Source organism: Neovison vison, chromosome 13 (genome assembly GCF_020171115.1).
Source record: "Neovison vison isolate M4711 chromosome 13, ASM_NN_V1, whole genome shotgun sequence".
NCBI lineage: Eukaryota > Metazoa > Chordata > Mammalia > Carnivora > Mustelidae > Neogale > Neogale vison.
This window is the reverse complement of record NC_058103.1, coordinates 44,813,564-44,834,732: the sequence shown is the minus strand read 5'-3', so window position 1 is coordinate 44,834,732 and position 21,169 is coordinate 44,813,564. Positions and strand designations below refer to the sequence as shown.

At 49.4% G+C, this 21,169-nt stretch overlaps 1 protein-coding gene across 2 annotated transcripts in view; it reads left to right on the top strand.

Moving 5' to 3' along the window:
- Positions 1-21,169, top strand: part of SAMD4A (sterile alpha motif domain containing 4A) — a 206,551-nt gene that overhangs the window by 174,965 nt on the left and 10,417 nt on the right. For both annotated transcript variants that reach the window (XM_044229759.1, XM_044229758.1), the window contains 4 exons: positions 2,293-2,378; positions 7,472-7,590; positions 11,828-12,029; positions 13,370-13,496. In XM_044229759.1, coding sequence (XP_044085694.1) covers positions 2,293-2,378; positions 7,472-7,590; positions 11,828-12,029; positions 13,370-13,496 — 534 coding nt within the window. The remainder of the gene's footprint in view (positions 1-2,292; positions 2,379-7,471; positions 7,591-11,827; positions 12,030-13,369; positions 13,497-21,169) is intronic.

Here is a 21,169-nt window from a genome sequence, read left to right as displayed (position 1 = left end):
CCGTCTCTTCCCCTCCACCTCCAACAGCACTAACCAGAGCCCTGGGTCCCTGAGAAGCTTTCCCAGAGTGCTGGATAAACCTGTCGGGGTCGAGGCCATTAGCCCATTTACTGATGAGGAGAGTGAGGTTCAGAGGTGGTCATTTGGATCTGAACTCTGACCCTCTAATCCCCAAAGGCCTTTCCTTACTCCAGTCCCCTTTCTTTCCCGCTCCCTCAGACAGGGACTTGCTGGGCCCACCTGGTAGGGTGAGTGCTTGTGGGGCCTTTGGGCCTGCAGGCGGAAGTCAGCCCTTATGGGAGACCGTGCCTGGCTGGCACCATGGCCATGCCTCATGCCTGCTTGAGGGCGGGATAGAATTCTCGTGTGGTCCTCTCGGTGAGAGCACCCTTTCCACCTGGACTGCCCTGGGCCTCCCCCATGAATGGCACCATGATTACGTGATTATCCTTGAAAAGTCCCAACGCTAGAAGAATTTGTGCTCGAATGCAGTGTTGCACGAGAAAATGTGATTATGTTAAAAATGCAGTGAATGCCCATACATTTCCTTTGGAAGGAGAAACAATTTTTTCTTGATTGTCCAGTCATTTTCAGGAACCAAGCTTTTACCAAAAGAAATGGACACCTGAGTCTTACAGGTGCAGTGAGAAACTCCCGGTGTATACACATCCTAATAAAGATGTCCAGCCATAGAAATCTGGTTCAGAGATGATCTGTGATATCCTTTTGAGGGGAGATGCCAGTAGCTTGATGGCCAGGGTGGGTCCTGGGTCTCCCCCCCACCACTCGCCTCAGAGTCCTGACCTCCCACCCCTGAGTGGGCTCTTCGCTGTGGGGGATTAGAATGGATGACCCCAAGGGTGAAGATACGTGTGGGGGTGGATGCCTGAGTCCACCATGGTGGTCCATGTTGGGCTCTGCCCTCAAGACACCCAAACTCCTCTGGCATGGCTTCTTTTTTAAACTTTGGCTACTTTCAAATAAATTATAAAATCAATTCATGCTCCACATAAAAACTCAAAATGAAACAATATGATGGAAAGTGAAAAATAACCTCTCTCCCCAAGTGCCTCCCTCTTCCCCCGCAGAGGTGACCACTCTAAACAGGTTTGGACTGCCCCTCCAGAAACTTCCTAATAGTCCTAGACAAGCACACGAGTATCCTTTTTATCCACAAGCAAGTGTTGTTCACACGTTTTTCTGCAGCTTGTATTTCGACATTGAATACTTCAAGTATTTTGTCACTACCATAGCACCACCCAATCTCTTTCCGAGGTTGCATGCCGTGTTCCACTGTTACCCATAAGGCATAATTTGACAGGGCCCCAGAGAACGGACATGGAGACGGTCTCCAAATTTTTGTTAGTACAAACAATGCTATACTGGGAGTCTCTATGCAAAGATAGGGTATAAATGGGATTTGCAGAATTCTGCAACAGAGTGGGTATGCAGAATTAGGGGGAGAAAGGAATCGTGATGCCTAGGTTTCAAGCATGGTCTACCTGAGTGTAAGGCATTTTCCCTTCTCATGGACATCTTCTGTCCAACCACCTGTGCCATGGCCTTCAAAACACCCCCATGGAGATCAGAGCATCAGAGCCTCCAGGACGAGATTCGAACGGGCCATACTAGCGTGGCTGTGGGAAGCTCAGGGGCCGGGGGGTGGGCGGCAGTGTGCTCTACCTGCAGACCCACCCTTCTCTGTTTTTATTACTTCAGTTACTTGCGTGTGTGGGTGGACCAACATGTGTGTAAGTGTGTTACCGCTTTGAGAAAATAACCCTCCAGTAACCGAGTAGCAGGTGTCCTGCTCGTGTGCGTGCCCACAAACCTCGTGTGCTAGAAGATGTGCCAGAGCTTCACGCCTCCAAATGAGGCGTGCAGTTCATTCATCAAATTATGGAGACAGCACTCTGATGATGTCCACGGTCTTTGATGCCTTTGTACTCCCTTCTCAAAAGGAGCCTCTTTTTGAGAGAGGGCTCAGGACATGGCCACATTCTTCTTCTCCCAGAGTGTCTGTCTCAGGCTGGATTGCAGAAGGCTTAATATAGAATGGTATGCCTGGAATTAACCGAAGGGGCTTCTCAAGGCGAGGGCTCCCGTGGCGACCAAGCCTTTGACTTCAGTGGAATGAGGAGCCTCCTGGCCTTTTTTGTGAACCTTACATAAAACCACAGGCACACATACCTCTCAAAATATTGGTCCTGAAAGGAAATCAGGGGCAGATCTTGGAGGTTGGAATGGTTATACATGTTTCTAATTCATCTTTTTTTTTTTTTTAACTCACAGTGTGCACACAGCTCTTGGTCTCCAGACCTGATGAGGAAAATATAAGTTCCTATTTACAGCTCATAGACAAATGTCTAATTCATGAGGTGAGTAGTAATGGGTTTCACAAAACTGTTTTTCTCATTGCTTAGGAATGGTTCTCAGAGGTTCTGTGATGTGATCCTTTGGGTCTCCAACAACTTGTTTTTGAAGACTAGACAAGCATAAATAATACCCGGGCAGAACTCAGCTATGATGGTTTCAAACCTAAGCACAGCTTGTAACACGGTGGTGTCTAGAAATTCATCTAGATAGAGCTCTGATGTGGGGGTGAATGCCTGAGAGAAACTTTGGCTCTAGAAGAATCCCTGAGTGACCCAAGCCTGAGGTGGGAATGTCCAGCCCTGCCACCTCGCCTTGGCGTTTTCGAGTCTTTTAAAATTTTTCTGTTGAAAATTTTTGCCTTTCGACTCAGGGAAACTTGGGGGAGGGTTGGGGAGTGTACAAAAGAAATAATGTGTTTGTGTTTATGTTCCATGTGGTTCGATTTGTGATTTTTATGGGAATTGTGTTGAGCCACATGTCCTTTGGCAAGAGGACCCAGGCAGGCTGGAGCTGTGCCCCGTTAGACTCAGTGTGAGCGCCGTCTCCCTGACGGAGCAGGGCAGGTCCTGGGGGCTGCTGCTGGGACAGCCACCTGCCTGGCCGGCTGCCGCGAGGCGCACCAGACCCGAGACTCTAGTGGCTTTTTGGGAAAACCCCCTCCAAAGAGTCCCAGAGACAAGAATCACAGTGTAGGCTTTAGAGAAGTTTAAGAGCACTGAGGTCCTTTTGTTGGATTTTTATGTTAGAATAAGATGGTAAAGCCCCCCACCCCAAGTCTGCTCACAGTTGCTGGGTTGGCATCCAGAGCTCCAGAAGTGAGGTGGGCCCCAGCGAAAGGAGACACCCAGGGCAGAGGTCTAGCCCCCTCACCCACCACCCCACTCACATCGTCCCCACCCTCCAGCTGCCACACAGGCGCATCTGTCCAAGGCCAGTTCGTTGGGCCCTCCACCGTTCCACGGTCTGATTACCCACCGCTCACGAGCACAGTCTCCTTCTGGGTTTCCTTCCCAGCCACTGCCCCACAATCCCCTAAACTCTCCTTTATGCTATTTCCTCTCTCAGCAGTGCAAATTCTTATGCGTCCCTCCCTTCAACCCCCAACTCACCCTTTGGTGTTTTTCAGTCCTGACATGGCACATTTCAGCCAGCAAAAAGCACCAGGAAGAAGAGAAGGCAAGGGCACTTAAAGAATTGTAGAACTCATTCATTCCATAGATCTTTATTAAACGCCTAGGCCCTGTCCCTGGCTAGGTAGCTTATGGTGTGAGGGTAGCGGGGAAGACTAAAGGAGGGTGGGTGATCACACACGTGAGGCTGGGGCTGTGCTGGCATCCCGCAGAACCCAGATAAGGAGCCAGGCCACCAAACCAGGAGCCGGAAATGGCTTTGCCTCAGAGGAACTGCCTCCAAGCTAGGCACGAAAGGGAAACCAAGTCTTGGTGTGGTACAGACTCACTGCATAAGCAGGAGGGAGCGCTCCCCTGTGTCTTACTGGGCAGGAGAACATTTGGAGTGGGTTTTGGGGGGCACTGATGAGGGGATGATCTAAACTTTCGTAAAGCAAACTAGAACCTTGCATGTTCTTCCACGCCCATGCTCACGCTGAGCCTTCCAGACACTGGAGAACAAGTTGTAAGTTACCTTCTGTCTTGCCTATAAGACAAAGTAATGAGCCCTCCAGCAGCCTCCACTGGACAGTGCTCATGCTTCCTAATTGGATCCCGCCAGCCCCAAAACTGGGGCCTGATCCCTCTCACCTTACAGCCATCATGCATGCCGTCCTTGGGCAACCTGGCTCTCCTTTTCATTTCCTTAGAACATTTAGAGAAATTCCTGGTTTTTTCCTCACTGCCCGCCCAAGTGATTAAATGCAAAGATGGCGCCATGTAGACTCATCTGCTGGCAAGAGACCCCGACGACAGTAGAGGGACCTCTGGCTGATGGGAGTCCTGGGCCAAGTAGAGCTCATGCCACGTTGCTTGCCTGCGTTCATGTCAGGATGGAGGGGGCCTGCACTCTGTCTTGGAAGGGAAAATGTTGTGCAAGACTTTTATTGTTTTAGTTCAAGAAAGAGGAAGCATGTCTGAATAATTTTCCACAGGCTTGGGATCTTCTGTGTGGGAAGCACACTCCTTCCCCGTGAGGCTCCATGGAGGCACGACAGTCTCCATCCTGGCTGAATTTCACCTGGGCCCCATGAAACAGGACTCCCTTTCACAGCCCAAATAAGCCATTCCTTAGCTGACTGGATGGGAGCGGATTGACCAAACCTAGACACCTTCCTTCCTCCTCAGGGACAAAGGGACCAGTTCCGTAGAGTAACAGAAGAGAGGACAGAGAGGTTCTGAATTTCATCTCCTGGATTATAATCCCCAGCTTCTTGCCTCCTCGCCATCCCAAGGAGGTTCTGTGGAGATGAGCTTTTGCCCGTTTATGAGCCCTTTAACACTACACGAAAGTTGTAGGGTGCATCCTAGCCATCTTTGTCCAGACAGACTCCTTGGTTTGGCCCTGACAGGGACAGAGGACTTGGAAGAGGCCGACTGGCTGTGTCAGTGTGTTGTATGGATGCTTCTTTCCTCTCCACTCCCTGAGGAAGCTATCAGCTCAAGCCAGAGCTGCCAGTGGAATGGCTGAAGTGAGTTGTCAGCCATCCCTGCTGGCAGAAGAGCTCCCACAATGGAGGGCTACTTTTCAGGCAAATACAGGCAAACCAGCTTTTCGAAATCCCTTATTGCCAGCCATGACCTCTAGCTCCTCTCCAGGCCTCCCAGCTTCAGCCTCCAAGACTGAGAAGTGGCCACCACACTCACTCAACATGGCCAAGGGCCTTAGTCCTCTCTGCAGCCTGGAACGAAATGAGCGTGCTGCCCTGTGTTGAGTGAATGAGCTCACTTCTCTGGGTGGTGCTGGGGTATAAACATTTCCATCTTCTTGGACAGTCTTTGCCACCACGGGAGATGTCCTGTATGAACTGGTGTCCTTGGAAGCACTTAGAAGGCCTGTCTATAAAGTGAGCCATTTCCTCTTTTGTCCCTTGGAAACTCAGGCTAGCTGTCCTTCAAGCTGGCTCCAGACCAGCTTGGTATTGTAGTTTTGAGAACTTGAAGTCATTTATTGGGGCTAAATGTGATTGCTGAATGCCAAATGTGACAAACACTCATATACCACCCCCAAAGGTCTGGTCTGTGTGACCACAAAAACCTGAGTAGAGGATCTCTGAGCCGCAGTTCTAAGTGGCTCATTACTAAGCCGAGGCATGTCCTAAGTATTCTAAGTGGACCTCATGTGTTCTCTCATTTAACCCTTACGGCATCTCTTGGAGGGAGATAGTATCCTGGGTTTTTCAAAGGAACTGAGTGTCAGGTAAAGGAACTTGCATAAGAATGTGTAGGGATTCAAGCCCTGCCCATATCCATCCAGAGCCTTCCTCCGACCAGCTGGGCTGGACTCTCCTCCCCAAGTCACCTAGATCAGCACCTCTGCATCCTGTGTTCTCACTCAACCTTTGGCAGAGGAAGCCAGTCAAAAGCAGAATCTATCTGTCCCTTTCTTTATTTGGCCAGTAGAAATGCTTGCCTTTCAGGCTTTCAGAGGCATTCATGTATAGTTGGACACTCACCAAGTGTTGCCAACGAATGAGAAGGGACCACAAAGTAGAACCGTGTCCTCACCGTGTTATCATGAGACCAACCCACCATGTACCTTGCGCAGTGTCTGCGCCTCTTTAAGGAAGCATGGAGTCCCTTGGTTGGGTAGCCCTCCTTGATGAAGATCCTTAAAAGCGTTGGGCTGAGGTCATCCAGGGGGAAGGGTCTTTTGCAAGTCAGTAATTTTTTCACAACATAACATCTTTTGCTTTTGTTCTTATAGCTCTCCTGTGTTTAGGTCCTTAAAGATTAAATGTCATCTGGAAAAAAATTAAGCTGTCATATTTTCTGTTTAAGGAATCTGTTTCCTTTATGGGAAAGACCCATATAGTCTGTTACTCTAAGGTATAGTTTATTGCTACTTAAAGGATTTCATGTCTTATTGACAAAACTATACGGGTATTCTATCACGGTTACTGCTAATCAGAGCTGCAGGCTCTCCCACAGCTTGTAGACCATGGTTCTAGGCACCTGACAGGACATTCCTATATTGAATGTAGGGCCCTCAAACCATCTAGAATGCCACATGCCCATGTTCCATTGGCAGTGGAATTACCAGGGCACTTGCTGCAAACATCCTCTAGACTCCTGTCCAGATGTATTAAATCAGGGAAGGGACCTAGGAATCTGCATTTAATAGTTTTCTTAAGGGATTCTATATCCCAGAATTGAGTGTCTCCACCTTGGGGACTCACAACTCCCGTAAAGTCACTGTCCGGGGTTCAGTGTACACAAAAGTACATGTGATACAGATGACAGTGTGTTATAAAGCAGGCAGAACACCCCTCAGTGCCACTTTTACTAAAAACATGTGAAAAGGCATCAGATCTACCTGTTTCCTTAAACTTTAGGGAAAGTTTTGGTCAGGATTGGTGCACTGGAGTTTTTTGTAAGGCACAGGGCCCCTTAACTGGAGATTTCTCAGCAAAGCCCCGTGCCCTACAAAAACCCCAGTGCACCAGTCCTGGCCTATGGTATAGTATAGTGGAGACCATGTGCCATTTTTTGAAAGCCTGCAGACCACGCACGATCAAGCTGATTGATTTTTGGAGTGGTTTAGCATTTCCATTGATTATGAAAATGAAGGGGGCCCTGCAAAAGCCAGATTATACAACAATCCATTTTTACTATCCATTCTCGGTTAATCTATAGAGTCCAGAGTAGAGTCAGGAAGGTGGCGAAGATGAGTACAGATCTGCCAGAAATGCAGCCAAAAATAAGCGTCGTCGAAAGCTTAATGCACATACTTAACCAGGCACCTCAAATGTTAAATTGTCGGTACAGGTGGCTCCCAAGTGAAACTGACTGCTGTTTGGACCGGGTGGGAAGCAGGTGAAGCAAAGGCAGCTGCAGAGACTCTGATGTCCCCCCTATTAATTGCATTTTCCTCCCTGTAATGCCAGGCTGCGCCACCCATTAAAAAGTCCTGTTTGTTTTTGCAGGCATTTACAGAGACTCAGAAAAAAAGATTGTTGTCATGGAAACAGCAGGTGCAGAAGCTCTTTCGGTCTTTCCCTCGGAAAACCCTTCTAGACATATCAGGATATCGACAGCAAAGAAAGTATGTTGGGATTTCATTCTTCTTAATGCACGGTGGTGGTTCCCTAGCCGGCTGCTGCCTCCCTTGGTTCCTGTGCAGGACCGTGGCAGGGCAATGTTCCTGGTTCACAGGATGCCCTGTGAGGAGTTCCAGATCGCACTCCTTCAACAGATGGAGTTGGGAAAAGGCTATAGAGAGAGAGCGTTCCCAGAAAAAGAACCACATATGATCTTTCGTAACGCATTTTACATGATCAAAATGACAGTATTGGGCCAGATGGGCATCGAGGGGGAGATGGATACAGTTGAAGGAACTGCCCGCAAAGCACGTTGGGGGTTGTCCACAAAAAGGGGCCCTGAAAGGGACAAAAATGGGTTGTTCCAGCAGCACCTTCTGAGGTAATGTCATTTCTTTCTCCCTTCTCGCAGCAGACTAGCTAATTATAGTTGGTGGCAGGGTGAAGAGCCCAGTGCTGGTCTATTTTGGTCTGAGCTGCAGTCCCAGAGTGAAGCAGCACCATTCTTGAGTTTTCATAGTACTTCCGCTTCTTGGATGCGGTTAAAAATAAGCCTCGTTGTACTTTAGAACCCATTACCTTAATCTGGTTTTAAATGGAGGAATCCGATTGCATATTAGAGGTGAAGTACAGCGACAGTCTGGGGGAGGAATTTAGGGAGGTGTGGGGTGAAGCCTTCAGCAGTGACAGGCAGTTGGGGGGAGACAAAGGGTGACGGTACAAGCATCGTGAAAAATCAACTCTCTGTTTTACATTTTTAAACATGAGCGGGTAAATAATTTTTCACCTGCACCTGAAAAGTTCTGAATTCATTTCTCAGTATGCACAGAGAAGCTCTGTGTTATTAACAATTTTGGCATTTATTTGCAGAAGTATGTCTTAAATCATCACTGTTTTATATCATCTGGGGGAGATAAGGATAGCTGGGATTTATGGAAAGTTTTCATTAAAGATTAATGGAAAAGTTGACGTGTTATCACCTGCCAGCATACATTACACTGTTATTTATTAAACAAACATTTAGCACTTCCTGTATGCCAAGCGGTATCCAAGCATTTTAGGAATATTAATACATTTAATCCTTGCAACAACCATATGAGGTAGACTTGCTATTATTAACTTCCATTTACAGAGGACTCGGTAGGCAGTGGGTGTCCAGGATTTGGACCAGGCAGGCCAGCACCAGCTGCAGAGTCCGTGCTTTTAACCCACCACACATGCCAGGCAGCCCTCATGCTCTCCAGCCAATGCGCAGAAAAAAACCATCAGGCAGAGCGGCCCTCTCATGGCAGCTCCCTGGATCCGAGCTCTCTGGGGTTGCCCTCCCTGGGGAGATGGGCTGGGACCACCTGTGCATCCCAGGGGCCCAGGTGAAAATCAAGACAGGCTAGTAGGTCTCTTGTCCTGGGGACTGCCCCCTTCCCAGGTTCGAGCTCCCTTCTTGTAAGGGCAGTCATACATCTCTGAAGCGAGGGGACGAGGTTCCAGATCCCTCTTGTACCACCAGGCCCTCAGGAAACATGTTGAAAGAGGAAGAAGGAATTTAGAGGATAAAGAGAAAGACAGAGCCTTTGAGCTCTTTGCTTCTCTCAAAAGAGAAGAGTGCCTCTGTCAGCTCTGCTCTGTCCGGGGTGCATATTGGAGTTCCCCTGAAGCCTGAGCTCTCTAGAGTGTTACTAACTAACGTGTGTATTGGGCTACGCAAAGTTTGCCATATTGGAGTCTTGATGGACCTGTTTTTCTTGATGAGATAAGAATGAATTCAATCATCAGTTGTGGAAGTGGCTAAAGCTCTAGAAAAATCATTTGTTCTCATAAGTATTACTTCTGGGGTCTTTTTATGCTATTTATTTGCTTCAAAGAACCGTTTCTCCCATAATACAAAGGTAACTGCCGCCCAGCCCCTGCCTGAATGATCAGAAATACCAACTTAATTGGTTCTTATTAATCAGCCTCTGCACGCATTTCAAGGTAATGAAGTCAGTTGGCTAGATTTAGGGAATCAGAGAAAGACACAGATGGGCAGAGCAAAAGAATGAGAAATGAAAACTTAACTAGTGTCACTTTGCTTCCCCCCCCCCACCCGGAAAGAATGATTATGTCATTAAGCCTAGTCATCTTAAGTAACCCTCAAAACTCTGGCTTTGTAATAACCAACTAAGGGTGTCACAGTAGGGTCCCACAGCCATTAGAAAGATGGCCTAGCCAAATTCTACCCCTGATCTAGCCTGATCCCATAATGTTCTGGGCTCTACCTGCCACATACAGCCCAGCTCATGGGTCCTAGCTGTAGGAGTCCCTGGAGCCCTGGTTTCAGTGACTAAGTGTCCCATCACAGAATCTTCTACCCACATGAATTGCTCGAGGATATCATCTTGCCTTCCTGGAAGCACAAATCATTTTAACGTCACCCATTGACTACTGTATTTTGCATATGAAATAACTTTTTAAAAATCCGACCAAAAAGGAAAATGAGCAAAAAAGCTATCTGCACTAAATAAGGAAAAGTCTTAGAATACTGAATCATCTGCCAGGTGGCCAAAGGACAAGTTTTCATCGCTTAAAAAGCAAACAACCACTTGATTCTTGTTTCCACCTGTCATGGATGTCAGACTGTCCGTCCTCCAAAAAAGGTCGTCTAGATCGTGTGATCTAGGAGCTCTTACCCTCTCCAGGCCCAGGTTTCTTCCAAACCAAAAAATTTTAATGTTCATTAAAAAAAAAAAAAAAAAAGAAGTGGGGGAGACCTAGAACTCATCTACTTACATGTAGATAAGTCCCTGACAGGAATCAGGAACCCTTTCCTTTGTCCCAAAAACCTAGAAGTGGGAAGACACAGGCCCAGAAATCAGTTGCAGCCAGCTCACCTGTGGAATTCTGTTCCCCGCCCCCTTTCCCCCTAGGAAATGTAGGCATTCTGGGGAGAAGAGAAACATTTTCTGAGATCACCTGTCTAATGGCTTAGATGCCCCCCCACACACACACACAATTCTCTTTCGCAGGATATTACTATTTTGCAACAACCCCCCCCTCCCCAATCCCCATTAAATTCTTCAGCTGGTTAAACTACGTCATCCCGGTCTGCTGGAGTCCCCTCACAGGCTTGGTACAAACCTCCCCTGTGTGGCTGGGAAAGCAAGTCTGTTCCATCTTGTGGCCATTGGAGGTAAAGCATTTCGAGTTAAACATCAGTGAATGACTAAAGCTGACTCTTCTTGGAAAGAATGTGCTGGTTCTGAAACCCTACTGGCTGCCGCGCACCATCCCGGAACCTGAAGCATGTTGGAGAAGGAGGAGTTCTTGAGCGCTGAGGTCACTGGAGAAGTGGGAGCACGGTGTCCCAATGCCATGCCACGGGTCGGTGGCGGCCTCCCTGGTCCATGTGGGGAAGCATGGGACCTCCCCATCTTTCTGCAGCAGGGAGGGCCTGTGGAGTTGGGGAGCCGTCAGTGTCCTAGGTCCAGAATACTTGCAAACATCATCATCTCTGTTCCCCTTCCCCACTCTCAAGCTGGGAATCGGAGCCCCAGACATGGGGTCAGCGCTTCCACAGGGAGAAGCATCCTGATGGCAGAGGTGAATGTCTGTTCATTCACTCAGCCTGCATTCACTGTGCCGGGAGCCAGCGGCCTGGGCCATGCAGGACTGCTGAGAATGGATGCCGTCTTTTCTGTCTCAGAGCTGCCATCCTAGCGGGGCTCACAGGCTACCCTTTCCAAGTGTGCTACACAGACATCAGAAACAGACTGTGGTGTGGCAGAAGGTGCATGGATCACGGCTCTGCGCTCTTGCTCTATGTGGCTTTGGGATGGGCACGTGAGCGCTCAGGGTCCTAGGACCTGGCAGGCAAGACCGCTGAAGAGCACCCCGGCCAACCTCCCAGGCTCGTATTTCAGCACTGTCCTCTGCTGCCCGCGGGACCTTTGCAAAATCACGAAGCACTCAGTGTTCATTCTCCAGCTGAAAAAGGGGATAGGGCACCTATTTCCTCGGGTTTTCATGAGGACTGAAGAATCAGGGTCAAAGCCCCAGGATGGTGCACGTGATAGTCCCTCTCGGATATCTCTTAGCTGTCATCTTAATCCTAGCCTTTTCCTGCACGCAGCTACCCTGTGCCCCTAGAGAGACCTCATAACTGTCAAAATGCAAGCAGACTCCGGGAAGGCAGCCCACTGGCAGCCTGGGGTTTGGGAACTACACTGGGTGGCTGACAGCCTCTCACTGCTCTCTCCCATCTCGCAGCCGCGGCTTTGGGCAGTCCAACTCCCTCCCGACAGCCGGCTCTGTGGGCGGTGGTATGGGCCGGCGGAACCCGCGCCAGTACCAGATCCCCTCCCGGAACGTCCCATCCGCCCGCCTCGGCCTCTTGGGCACCAGTGGATTCGTCAGCTCCACCCAGCGCAGCACCGCGGCCAACCCCACCATCATGAAGCAAGGAAGACAGGTTGGTTCTGTGTCTGTGGAGGAGGTTTAGCCGCCAGGCTCAGGGCCCCAGGCTTCAGGACCTATCCCTACATGACCCCACGGTGAGCACAGAGGCCAAGGAGGGCTGCACTGAGATACAGGGGTCCCTGTGCTCGAAAGTAGCCAGTGGTATGTACTGTTTCTCTGGGAGACCGAGCAATCCCATGGCTGCACCTGGCTTCGTGGGATTTACTTAGGATGCCCTCTGGCCACTTTAACCTTGGGGGCCCTGCACATAGCACCCTGTAGGAGGAAATGCAAGACCTTTTATGTGCCCCTGGTCCTTGACCTGCCCCAGCAGAACTCACCACCTCCAGATCTGGGTTCCAGAGTTCTAAGGAGCTTTCTTAGCCTTATTCACCGCGAAAAGCTCCTTTGTCACCGTCCCAGCTGAGGTGGGGAATCCAAAGAGGAGCCTGAGAGAGCTGTCAGAGAAAGAGCTGGACATTCTCCGCCTGTCAAGACCAGGCTGCCCCAGAGGTCTTTACCGTGTGATTTAGATTTGACTTCTGTCCCACGGCTCCCCACCCACCAGTCCCGTTTCACACTCTGCCCAATACCTTCCATCTATGTGCCCGGCTTTGTGGATGGAAAGGCTTTGTGGGGCTCCACAGGTTGGGGCTGGGATTGGAGGGGCATGAGTGGGTCTACGTTGTCATGAGAAACTAAGGGATGATTGGTTTAAAAACAGGAGAAGAGCTCCCGGGAAAATGGGCAGAATTCCCTCTCCAGAGCACACACCACAAGGTCTGAGAAAGCCCCACTTGCTGACCGTTGTGGGAAGCCCCACATCAGTTCAAGAGGAAGTCACCACCAGGACACCCGCAGAATAATAAACGCGAGCTTGGTGTGCCAGCTCAGTGCCAGCTGAAAGATTCTTTTTTCTCCCCCTCGCTTTGTAGTAAGTTGTAAGAATCTCAAAAAGAAAATCAAATGAGAGCCCCGAAATAGTTTGTGCTCTTCATTGCAAACATTTATAGAACTCTTCCCATCTCCGAAAAAAAGTGATAGGAAAAGCAAAGGCAACAAAAGGGATAAAAAGAGTTTTGGAGATCGTGAAGGAGAGAGCTGTCCAGATTAAGCTGGGGTTTAGACAGGCCTGGGGCTTGGAGAGGGGAAGAAAATGAATGGAATCTCAACCCCCCTCTCTATAAATATGTGGATGGGCAGCACGAGCCTACGAGCCTCTCCCAGAAGTTAGCAAAGAGTTCTTCAGGGGTATCTGCCTCCGGCATTCTGGCTGGCGGCCCTGCTCCACACCCCTCCCCGGACCCCAGGGTGTGTGGGCTAATGGGTCCCCCCCTTTGTGTTTCTCACTAGAACCTATGGTTCGCCAACCCTGGGGGCAGCAACAGCATGCCGAGCCGCACCCACAGCTCAGTCCAAAGGACCCGCTCGCTGCCCGTGCACACTTCTCCACAGAATATGCTGATGTTCCAACAGCCAGGTAGGGCTCTGCACTTGATCTCTCCCTCTCTCCTCCCCCTGACACACAGGGGAGGCCAGGACGCCAAAATAGATGCCCCTGTGAACCCAGCCGGAAAGTGCTTAGCCTCGACTGTCACCACGCATTCTTTTGAGCTTATAGAAGCCTTTCCTTTTTTAAACTGTGCCTTGCCAGCATGAATAGCGGCTGGTTGGCTGGGAGCCAGCACATGGAGCCCCAGAGTCGGTTGCAATCTGACGGGGATATTTTTGATACTAGTCATATTTCTAGATTGATTAAACCAGAGATATCACTGGAGGGTATCTGGGGGAGTTGGGAGGGGTTCCATGTGCAGTATGCATGTGCATGTCTGTGTGTGTGTGTTTACTTTGGGTGTATGTCGGGGGGATGTGCAGAAAGTGAAACAGAGAAAGAGAAAACTTCCACAGCACTGACGCTAAGAGACTTACCCCTGGTTGGGGAGCACCTTGCAAACATGACTTCTTGCACCAGCCATCTTCCCTTTCCTTGGTTAAAGAGCAGCGTGGTCACTTCAAGTCAGTGGCACCTCTCACCGCGCCTCCTAAAAGCAGGGTTACCAAAATGATGCACAGACAATGATCACTTGCACACTTTGTCTATGAGACAGCGACCTCTTAAGAGTCTGTGAGTAATATAGAGCCATCCAAACAATGACTGAATCTAGCTTGATGGCTTTCTAAGTAGGAAAATCACACAGGTACAGAGGTTGTACCTGTAGGAAAATACCCACGCTAGGCAAGAGGGATGCTCTGTACAGCAAGTCTTACAGGAGTTTGAGGAGAAGAAATGTCGCTGTGGCCTGGGAGGGCAAGAAAGCCTCTTGGAATTGGAGCTGAGCTTCAGGGGACGGAGAGTGAAGACGTGGAAAGAGGAGGGTGGAGTTGCATGCAGAAGGAAACAAGGGAGCAAGACCGCAATGGTAACAAGTACCTCAGTGAGTTCCAGAAGCCGTGGCTGAGCCAAAGGGTCAAGCTGAAGTAGCAGTGAGTAGAACAAGGGAGCTGGAAAGATCCTGGCTGATGACGGGGGCTCTGAACCCAAGGCCAAGGAGCTCGGACCCCAGCCACTCTCAGTGGCGAATGTGTGGAAGATTCTGAGTAGGAGTGTGCCTGGTGGAGTGAGGGAAAGGTGGGACGGAGATCAGGAGACACTGAGGAGGAATGGCAAGGTGAGGTAAGGTGTGTCAGGAAAGGAAGATGGTCCAAATGCTTGTTTAAACTTGCTTCTTCTAGAACATTTACTGTTTGTGCATGTTTGTTTTAAAATGCCTTTGATACTTGTAGCTTCCCGGGAAGAAATATTTGATGAAATTTAGGGGTTGTGAAGGTCTTCTCCTTGGGTCTTGTAGTCGCAGCCTCTGTTTTCATGCAGAATTTTGTATAATCCACTTCCAATAAAAGAGAAGCTAGATGAGATTTAAAGATATCCTGGGCACGAGGAGATCTTTCACCTTGAATGTATCCTTCGACTCTGATCTCAGGCCTGGTCCTGGGACAACATACCAGCCACCCTGCAGCTTCATGGGAGGCCTAGCACAGCTGACCATTCTCCTTCTCCTTCAGTCTCTATACACCTGTGGCCTCCTTGCTCCTTTCTAAGCCCCTGTCCCTTCGTTTGGCTTCTTCCAAGTCCTCAGTCCTCTCTTCTCACCTTACTTTTCCCCACATTCTCCTGTGTGAATTGGGAAGACCAGGCCCACCAGGAAGACCTGGGCCATCCCTAGGAGGACTCTTTGAGTCTGTAGATACATATCCTCCATCTGCACCTTTGTCACTTGCTAATGCTCAGAGCAACTATAACCCTAAGATTGTTTCCACCCTCTTGTTCTTACTGTTAAAAAAAAAAACAACAACAAATAATATAGAAAGCCTTTTAAGGAAAAGTGACTGTCCCCTTCCCCTCCCCTTCTCAGCCCCCAGTCTCATCTCCCAGAGACAGCCACTTATAATTATTTTCACTTTTCCTGGTAGTTAACTCAAAGTCTCTAAATGATGTTCTTTATTAATGGGACTTAGAACTCCAGAACGCCTGGGGGTCTTTTTTTTTTTAAAGGAGGGGGTTCAGTTAGCCTCCTGCATAAGCAAATAAACTGGTGAGTACTGGGCAGGAGCCACTCTTAAGTCCTGCCCAGCACATTCAGCCCATGCTGGGTGGCTCTTCCCAGGACATGGTCATGAAGAGCAAGGCAGACACAGCCACGACTTTGGGATTCCTGGCTGAAGGGAACAGACCCTGCACAGAGTCACTGCCATGGGAGGCTCCTCAGTCTCCAAGATCATTCCTGCCCCTGGCAGATCAGACACTGGTTTTTAAGACCACATGTCATCATCAGAGCTCTTCCTTCTTCCTGAGGAGTCAGCCTTGTTGACAGGGCTACCGCAGCTAACAGCCACAGTCAGGCCCAGACGAAGTTTTGTACTAGATAGACAGGGTCTATCCAGGATAGGCCTTGCCACTCAGAGCAGCATGTCCTTGTTTGTTTGGCAGGTGTCTAGGGTCTGACAGCCGGGGGGCCACGACCAAACTACAAGTATCATGTCAGGGAGTCAAAATCAGGAAGGCAGCAAGTGGTTTTCATTTTACACAAGCAGAAGTGGTAGTGAACAGAAAATGGAGTAGAGATATGTGACCAACCCTAAATTAGATCGTCAGAAAACCATTATAATACAGCACAGTGGCTTCCTCCTGGCCACTGGATATCTACCCATTTTAAATCAGGTGGGCAGATCTTGAAGATGACAATTCAAACTTAAAATGCTTTCATTAAAATGATGGAAAATTTTAAATGTCTCCAAAGAATATAGAATAGTCTGGGGGCTAGAACAAGCTCCTGAGTTGTGTATCAATTAATCAGTCACCTGGCTCGAATTTGCAAAACAATCTCTTCTTTCCTGAATCTACAGGATTTATGGACCCTTGAAGGCCACGTCAGGAATGGTATTTTAGTTTATTCCCACAGGAACAGTTTTCTAGATGTTTCCTGGGATAAACAAGGAGAGCCACTAAGTGATCGCTGCCTCTCACTGGCCTGTGGCAAGAGTAAGAAACACTAAGCTGGTCCTCCCAGAGCAAGAGGGAGAAGGGTCTTCTACACTCACCAGTGGGGTAACTTGAGCTCAAAACAGGTGTGGTGCCTAGTGTAGTAATGTTCTCCCAAAAAGGCAGGGTGTTTTCCCAACTGGAAAATTAGTTTGGGAAATCGCTTGCAGGACTACCTTCTCTTGGAAGCAGATCTCTTCCTTGCTGACCAAGGCTCAGCCGCCACTGAGATACTGTCAGAGAGGATCTCAAAACAGCCCGGGTGTAGCACCGAGAAGCCACAAAGTCTCCTCACCATCTGGAAGGCCTGACAGGAAGGGGCTGAGGGACCAGACGCCGACATTGAAAGAAAAGCCTGAGGAAGGGCAGTCTGGGCAGTCTCACAGAGCTTTATTCTGGGGTTCCTTCCTGCACAAAACCATCTGCAATCTATCCTTGGTGCTGCACTGCCCCAGATGTAAGATGGGTAATAAGGTGCCTTGCATGGCAGCGGTTCATGAAGTATCGTAGTTGTTCGCCATAGCAGACCTCCCCTATGCACCAGCTCGTGACTGTATTTCTTCCACCATTAGAATGCTGCATACCGGGGAACACAGTGCCCCAAGCTGTTGTCATTCATTGCCTCCTTCATGTGAGTTTCTCCCTTTCAGAGAACTGCCTTTCAAAAGAGTGGGGAGAGGGAGAGTGCTGTGCATACACTGGGTCCATTAGGGGAATGCAAGGGGCCGCCATGCAGAGGAAGGGACCATAACAGGGACCCACTTAAAGTACCTGGTGCACTTCTGCTCTCTGCCTTCTAGTAGGCCAGGGCAAACAATTCTGCTCAGGTAGAGAGGCTGTATCACAGCCAAGAACGCACCTGGGCTGTGCTCCCCTGCCTCTGAAAGTCCAACTGAGAGTGACCCAACCTCTAGTCTAGGTGGTCCCTCTAGGTCTGGAGACCTAGACAGTACAATATTATCTTATGTTCTCATCATTTTTCATGAAAGTGTGCGTCCTAGAGGATTTTCATAGCACAAACTTCTGCAGGTTTAGGAATGAGGCCACCAGAGAACAAGCTGTGTTCCCATAGCAGACTCAGGAGTGCAACTCATGTTCCTCTGCCACTTGCCACGACCACCATGACTGTCTCTGCGATTATCAGCGTGGCTCTCTTGCCCTGACCACACTGATTTCTTTTCCTTCTGTGACTACCCTCCCCCGTCCTGCTTGGTTCCCATCCTCCCTGTCTCCCTTTCTTTCTTATACCCCTTACCCCAGTCCGGATCCCACTTCTCCACCCTCTGTCCTGTCCTCCTCAGCCTCCCAGCAACCCCATTTTTCACTTAACTTGAAGCTTTCCTAGCTATTCAACAAGTATCCTAGGCTGTTGTTGGCAAAGTCGAATTCTAGCGGGTTTTGCTAGGATACCCCATTTCTTTTTCTAAAGTACTGAAGACACCGGCCTCTTTGCCTCAGCCACAGGGACTGGGAGAGAGCTGCAGACTATACCATACGTTCCACGCGTGTGAGACTCAGCTAGGATGGCTGGTTTCTGCCAAGAAAAAGCCACATGGGACCCTCCAGGTGAACCCTCCAGAAACACTTCCATTAGGCATGGGCAGCTGGTCCCTTCCAGAATCTCGTTGACCTTGGGCCTGTACAAGGTTCTCTACTTACGGGACTTCTGAAAAGGCACAATTTTAAAAGGCCCAGGTCAACCTAGAACGTGGGTTCCTAGGACGGAGAACTCTCACTAAATACTGGAATGTGCTGATGGTCAGGGGAAAAATTCCTGTTCTCGGAGATGTCACCTGAGTTAAGGAAACAGGCCTGCCTCCAGCAACAGCAGAGAAGGCTCAGTCTTTCCCTTTTGCCTTACTGAGGACATAAAACTGCATCTGCCTGTCCCATTACAGCTAGGGACCCAGGCTCAATGCAATGAGCCTTTGGGGTAGCAGGAGCCAGAGCAGGAGCTGGCCTGGTGCGTCATGTGTGCCTGGGTGGCGGGAGCTGCCCAAATGCTTCCTGGGGCTTTGAGAGTTCTGCCCACCCAAGCCACACTTGGCTGAGGGCTTCTAGCCTGAGATGGAAGCTGTTATCTACCCAGCTGGTCTCCCTCTGTCTTGTATGTGTGGGGAGATGCCACGGATCTGTTTTTATCAAATACACAATTAAAAAGTCACACTATTAGGAAACTCTGGAGTGTGAACATATGGGCTTCTCCCAAGACTTAGAATTTTTCGGAGCCTCTCTGAGAGTGGTGGGGGTCGCGACACCCTGGCGCACCAGAGGGAAGAGCCAAGGGAGAAAAAGCAACCGTGCCAACTTTCAACCTAAAAGAGCAGCCACTAAGGTTTGGAGATGCTAGAGCAGAGAGCCCCGCATTTCTCAGCCCCCTTTTTGAACACACAGTCCTAGGCTTGGAAAATGGCATTTTGCTGCGTGTTGGCAAGAAATCCTGCAGCTGAAACACTTCTCTCCAAATGTCGAGCATCTTTATTTATCCAAATCTCTCCACAGTGTTTGTTTAAAGGGGAGTGCTAGAGAGTAAACTAAATTTTACAATGAGCATATGGATGGTTATAATTGCTGAGGGTTTTTTTTTTCATATTTGCTAACTGGCTATATATAAAACTGTGTTTCTATTTTATAGATTTCACACCCTGAAGGCTGCTAATTTTGCATGCATATGATTTTCACATGAATGGATGAAAATACTAAAATACTCTTCCCGCTGGATTGTCTGATTGCCCCGACCCTACTCTGACAGCAACAATGGGTGGTGGTGGGAGAGACCCTTCCATTCTCCCTGGCTCCCGGCAGCCCCCCTTCATCCTCTGTTCATGTCATCCTCTGTTCATGAATTGGCAACAGTTGCCTTTCAAACCCATTGATGCTGGAACTTGTGTCAGAAAGAACCCTGTCTGCTCCCCAGTGCTTTTCGTATTGATCCATTTTGCCCATCTACTCAGAATTTTAAACAACAGAAATGATATCTGCCTCTGAATTAGCTGGTGATGGGGAACACAGATTGCAGAGAAAAGCTAAATGTGTAGCTCATCAAGGAAAACAAATACTTGGGTTTAGCCATTGGTTTCAACTTCCTATCCCACTAAACCACCAACCTAACCTCATTTGTCATCCCGCCCACCAGCCCCAAGTGCCCTCTGGTGGAGATTCAAAGGAGCGAGGAAATGGCCTGAAGCTTGGGCCACCAGGATCCTCTTCCCACTTCCAGACTGAAGAGGGAAGGCCCAATGGAGAAGAGAAGTTTCCCAGAGTCACATATGAAGACAGTGGCAACCTTGAGATTCCCAGGCCCTCAGAACATATCCCACTGCTGATTTGTCTGTCCCCTAACCCCCACTATGGGATTTCACAGTTCTTAGTTCTTTCTAAGTTCTTAGCTTAGATGGAAAAGTTTCCATCTTTTTCATCACTCAATAGACATGTGTGAAGCGTGCCAGAAGGCCATCGCTGGAATTAGGCGAGGTTCAGAAATGAGAGCACTGTCGCTGTCTGCAAGGTGCTTCCAAGCCAGTGAAAGACACTCAAGAGCTTCCCAGGTTGACGGGGGCTGGGAGAGAAGGACGTACTGACAGTGAGGGGCCCAGCAGAACAGAGGAGGAGGCCCCTACTGGCTGCCTCCTGCTTGGCGGAGGACGAACTGGAGCCTGGAGAGAGAGGGAAGGTCCAGATGGTAGAGGGGGCTTTGTGACTATAAGGCCCACAGCCTAGTCCCGGGCAGTGAGAGTCTGCCCAGTGGACATCTCTGACCTTCTAAGTGGCTGGAGGCAGCGAGGACTGACGAGCAAGTTTAGTTGCTGCAGCATGCTGGGGAGAGCCAGCTCTGGAGTCAGACCCCTGTGGGTTCGGTGGGTTCTTGTGTTAGCCAAGCCAACCTGGCCAGTCACTCTAAGACCACTCGAGAACTGTGCCATGCTGTGGTTTCTGTTTCCTTGTAACAAATCAGAAATGTGCCAAGCCCGCTTCTAGGCACGGGGAGCAGCAGGGCCAAGTCCTGCTCCAGCGAAGTGAACATGGAACTGGGAGCAGGCAGCAAATAAAGAATGGGTCAGATGCTGGTGACAGCTGTGGAGAAAAAGCAAGCAGAGGAAAAGGCATAGGGCTGGGAAAGTTCTGCTTATCTCTAATGTCCTTTCTAAAGACACAGGAGAACCAGAGATGTGAAGGCAGGGAGAGAGAAAGTCATGGAAGTATCGAGGGACTACCATTCTGGGCAGAGGGAACAGCAGTGCAAAAACGGGCAGAAGAGGTCCTGGGAAGGAAGGAAGGGCGAGGAAAGCTGTACACGGGGAAGGGTTAATAAGGGTCCGATCATGTGGGCCTTGCAGGCCATGGCAGGGGGTTGGCTGTTACTCTGATGGGAAGCTGCTGGAGGGTTCTGAGCAGAGGACTGACAGACTCTGACTCTGACCAGCTATTTTTAGTGAGCAGTTTTCTTCCAGCTGCCCATGTTCACAATGGACTCCGTACGCCTAACAGACTCATAGGTTGGTTGAAATCAGAGTGTAACTTTCCTCCATGCTGATCCTCAGAGCCCCCTGAAATTGCTCCAGGGTGGACAGGGTGGTGCCCCACAGCACCGTGCATACCTTCTCCTTGTTCTC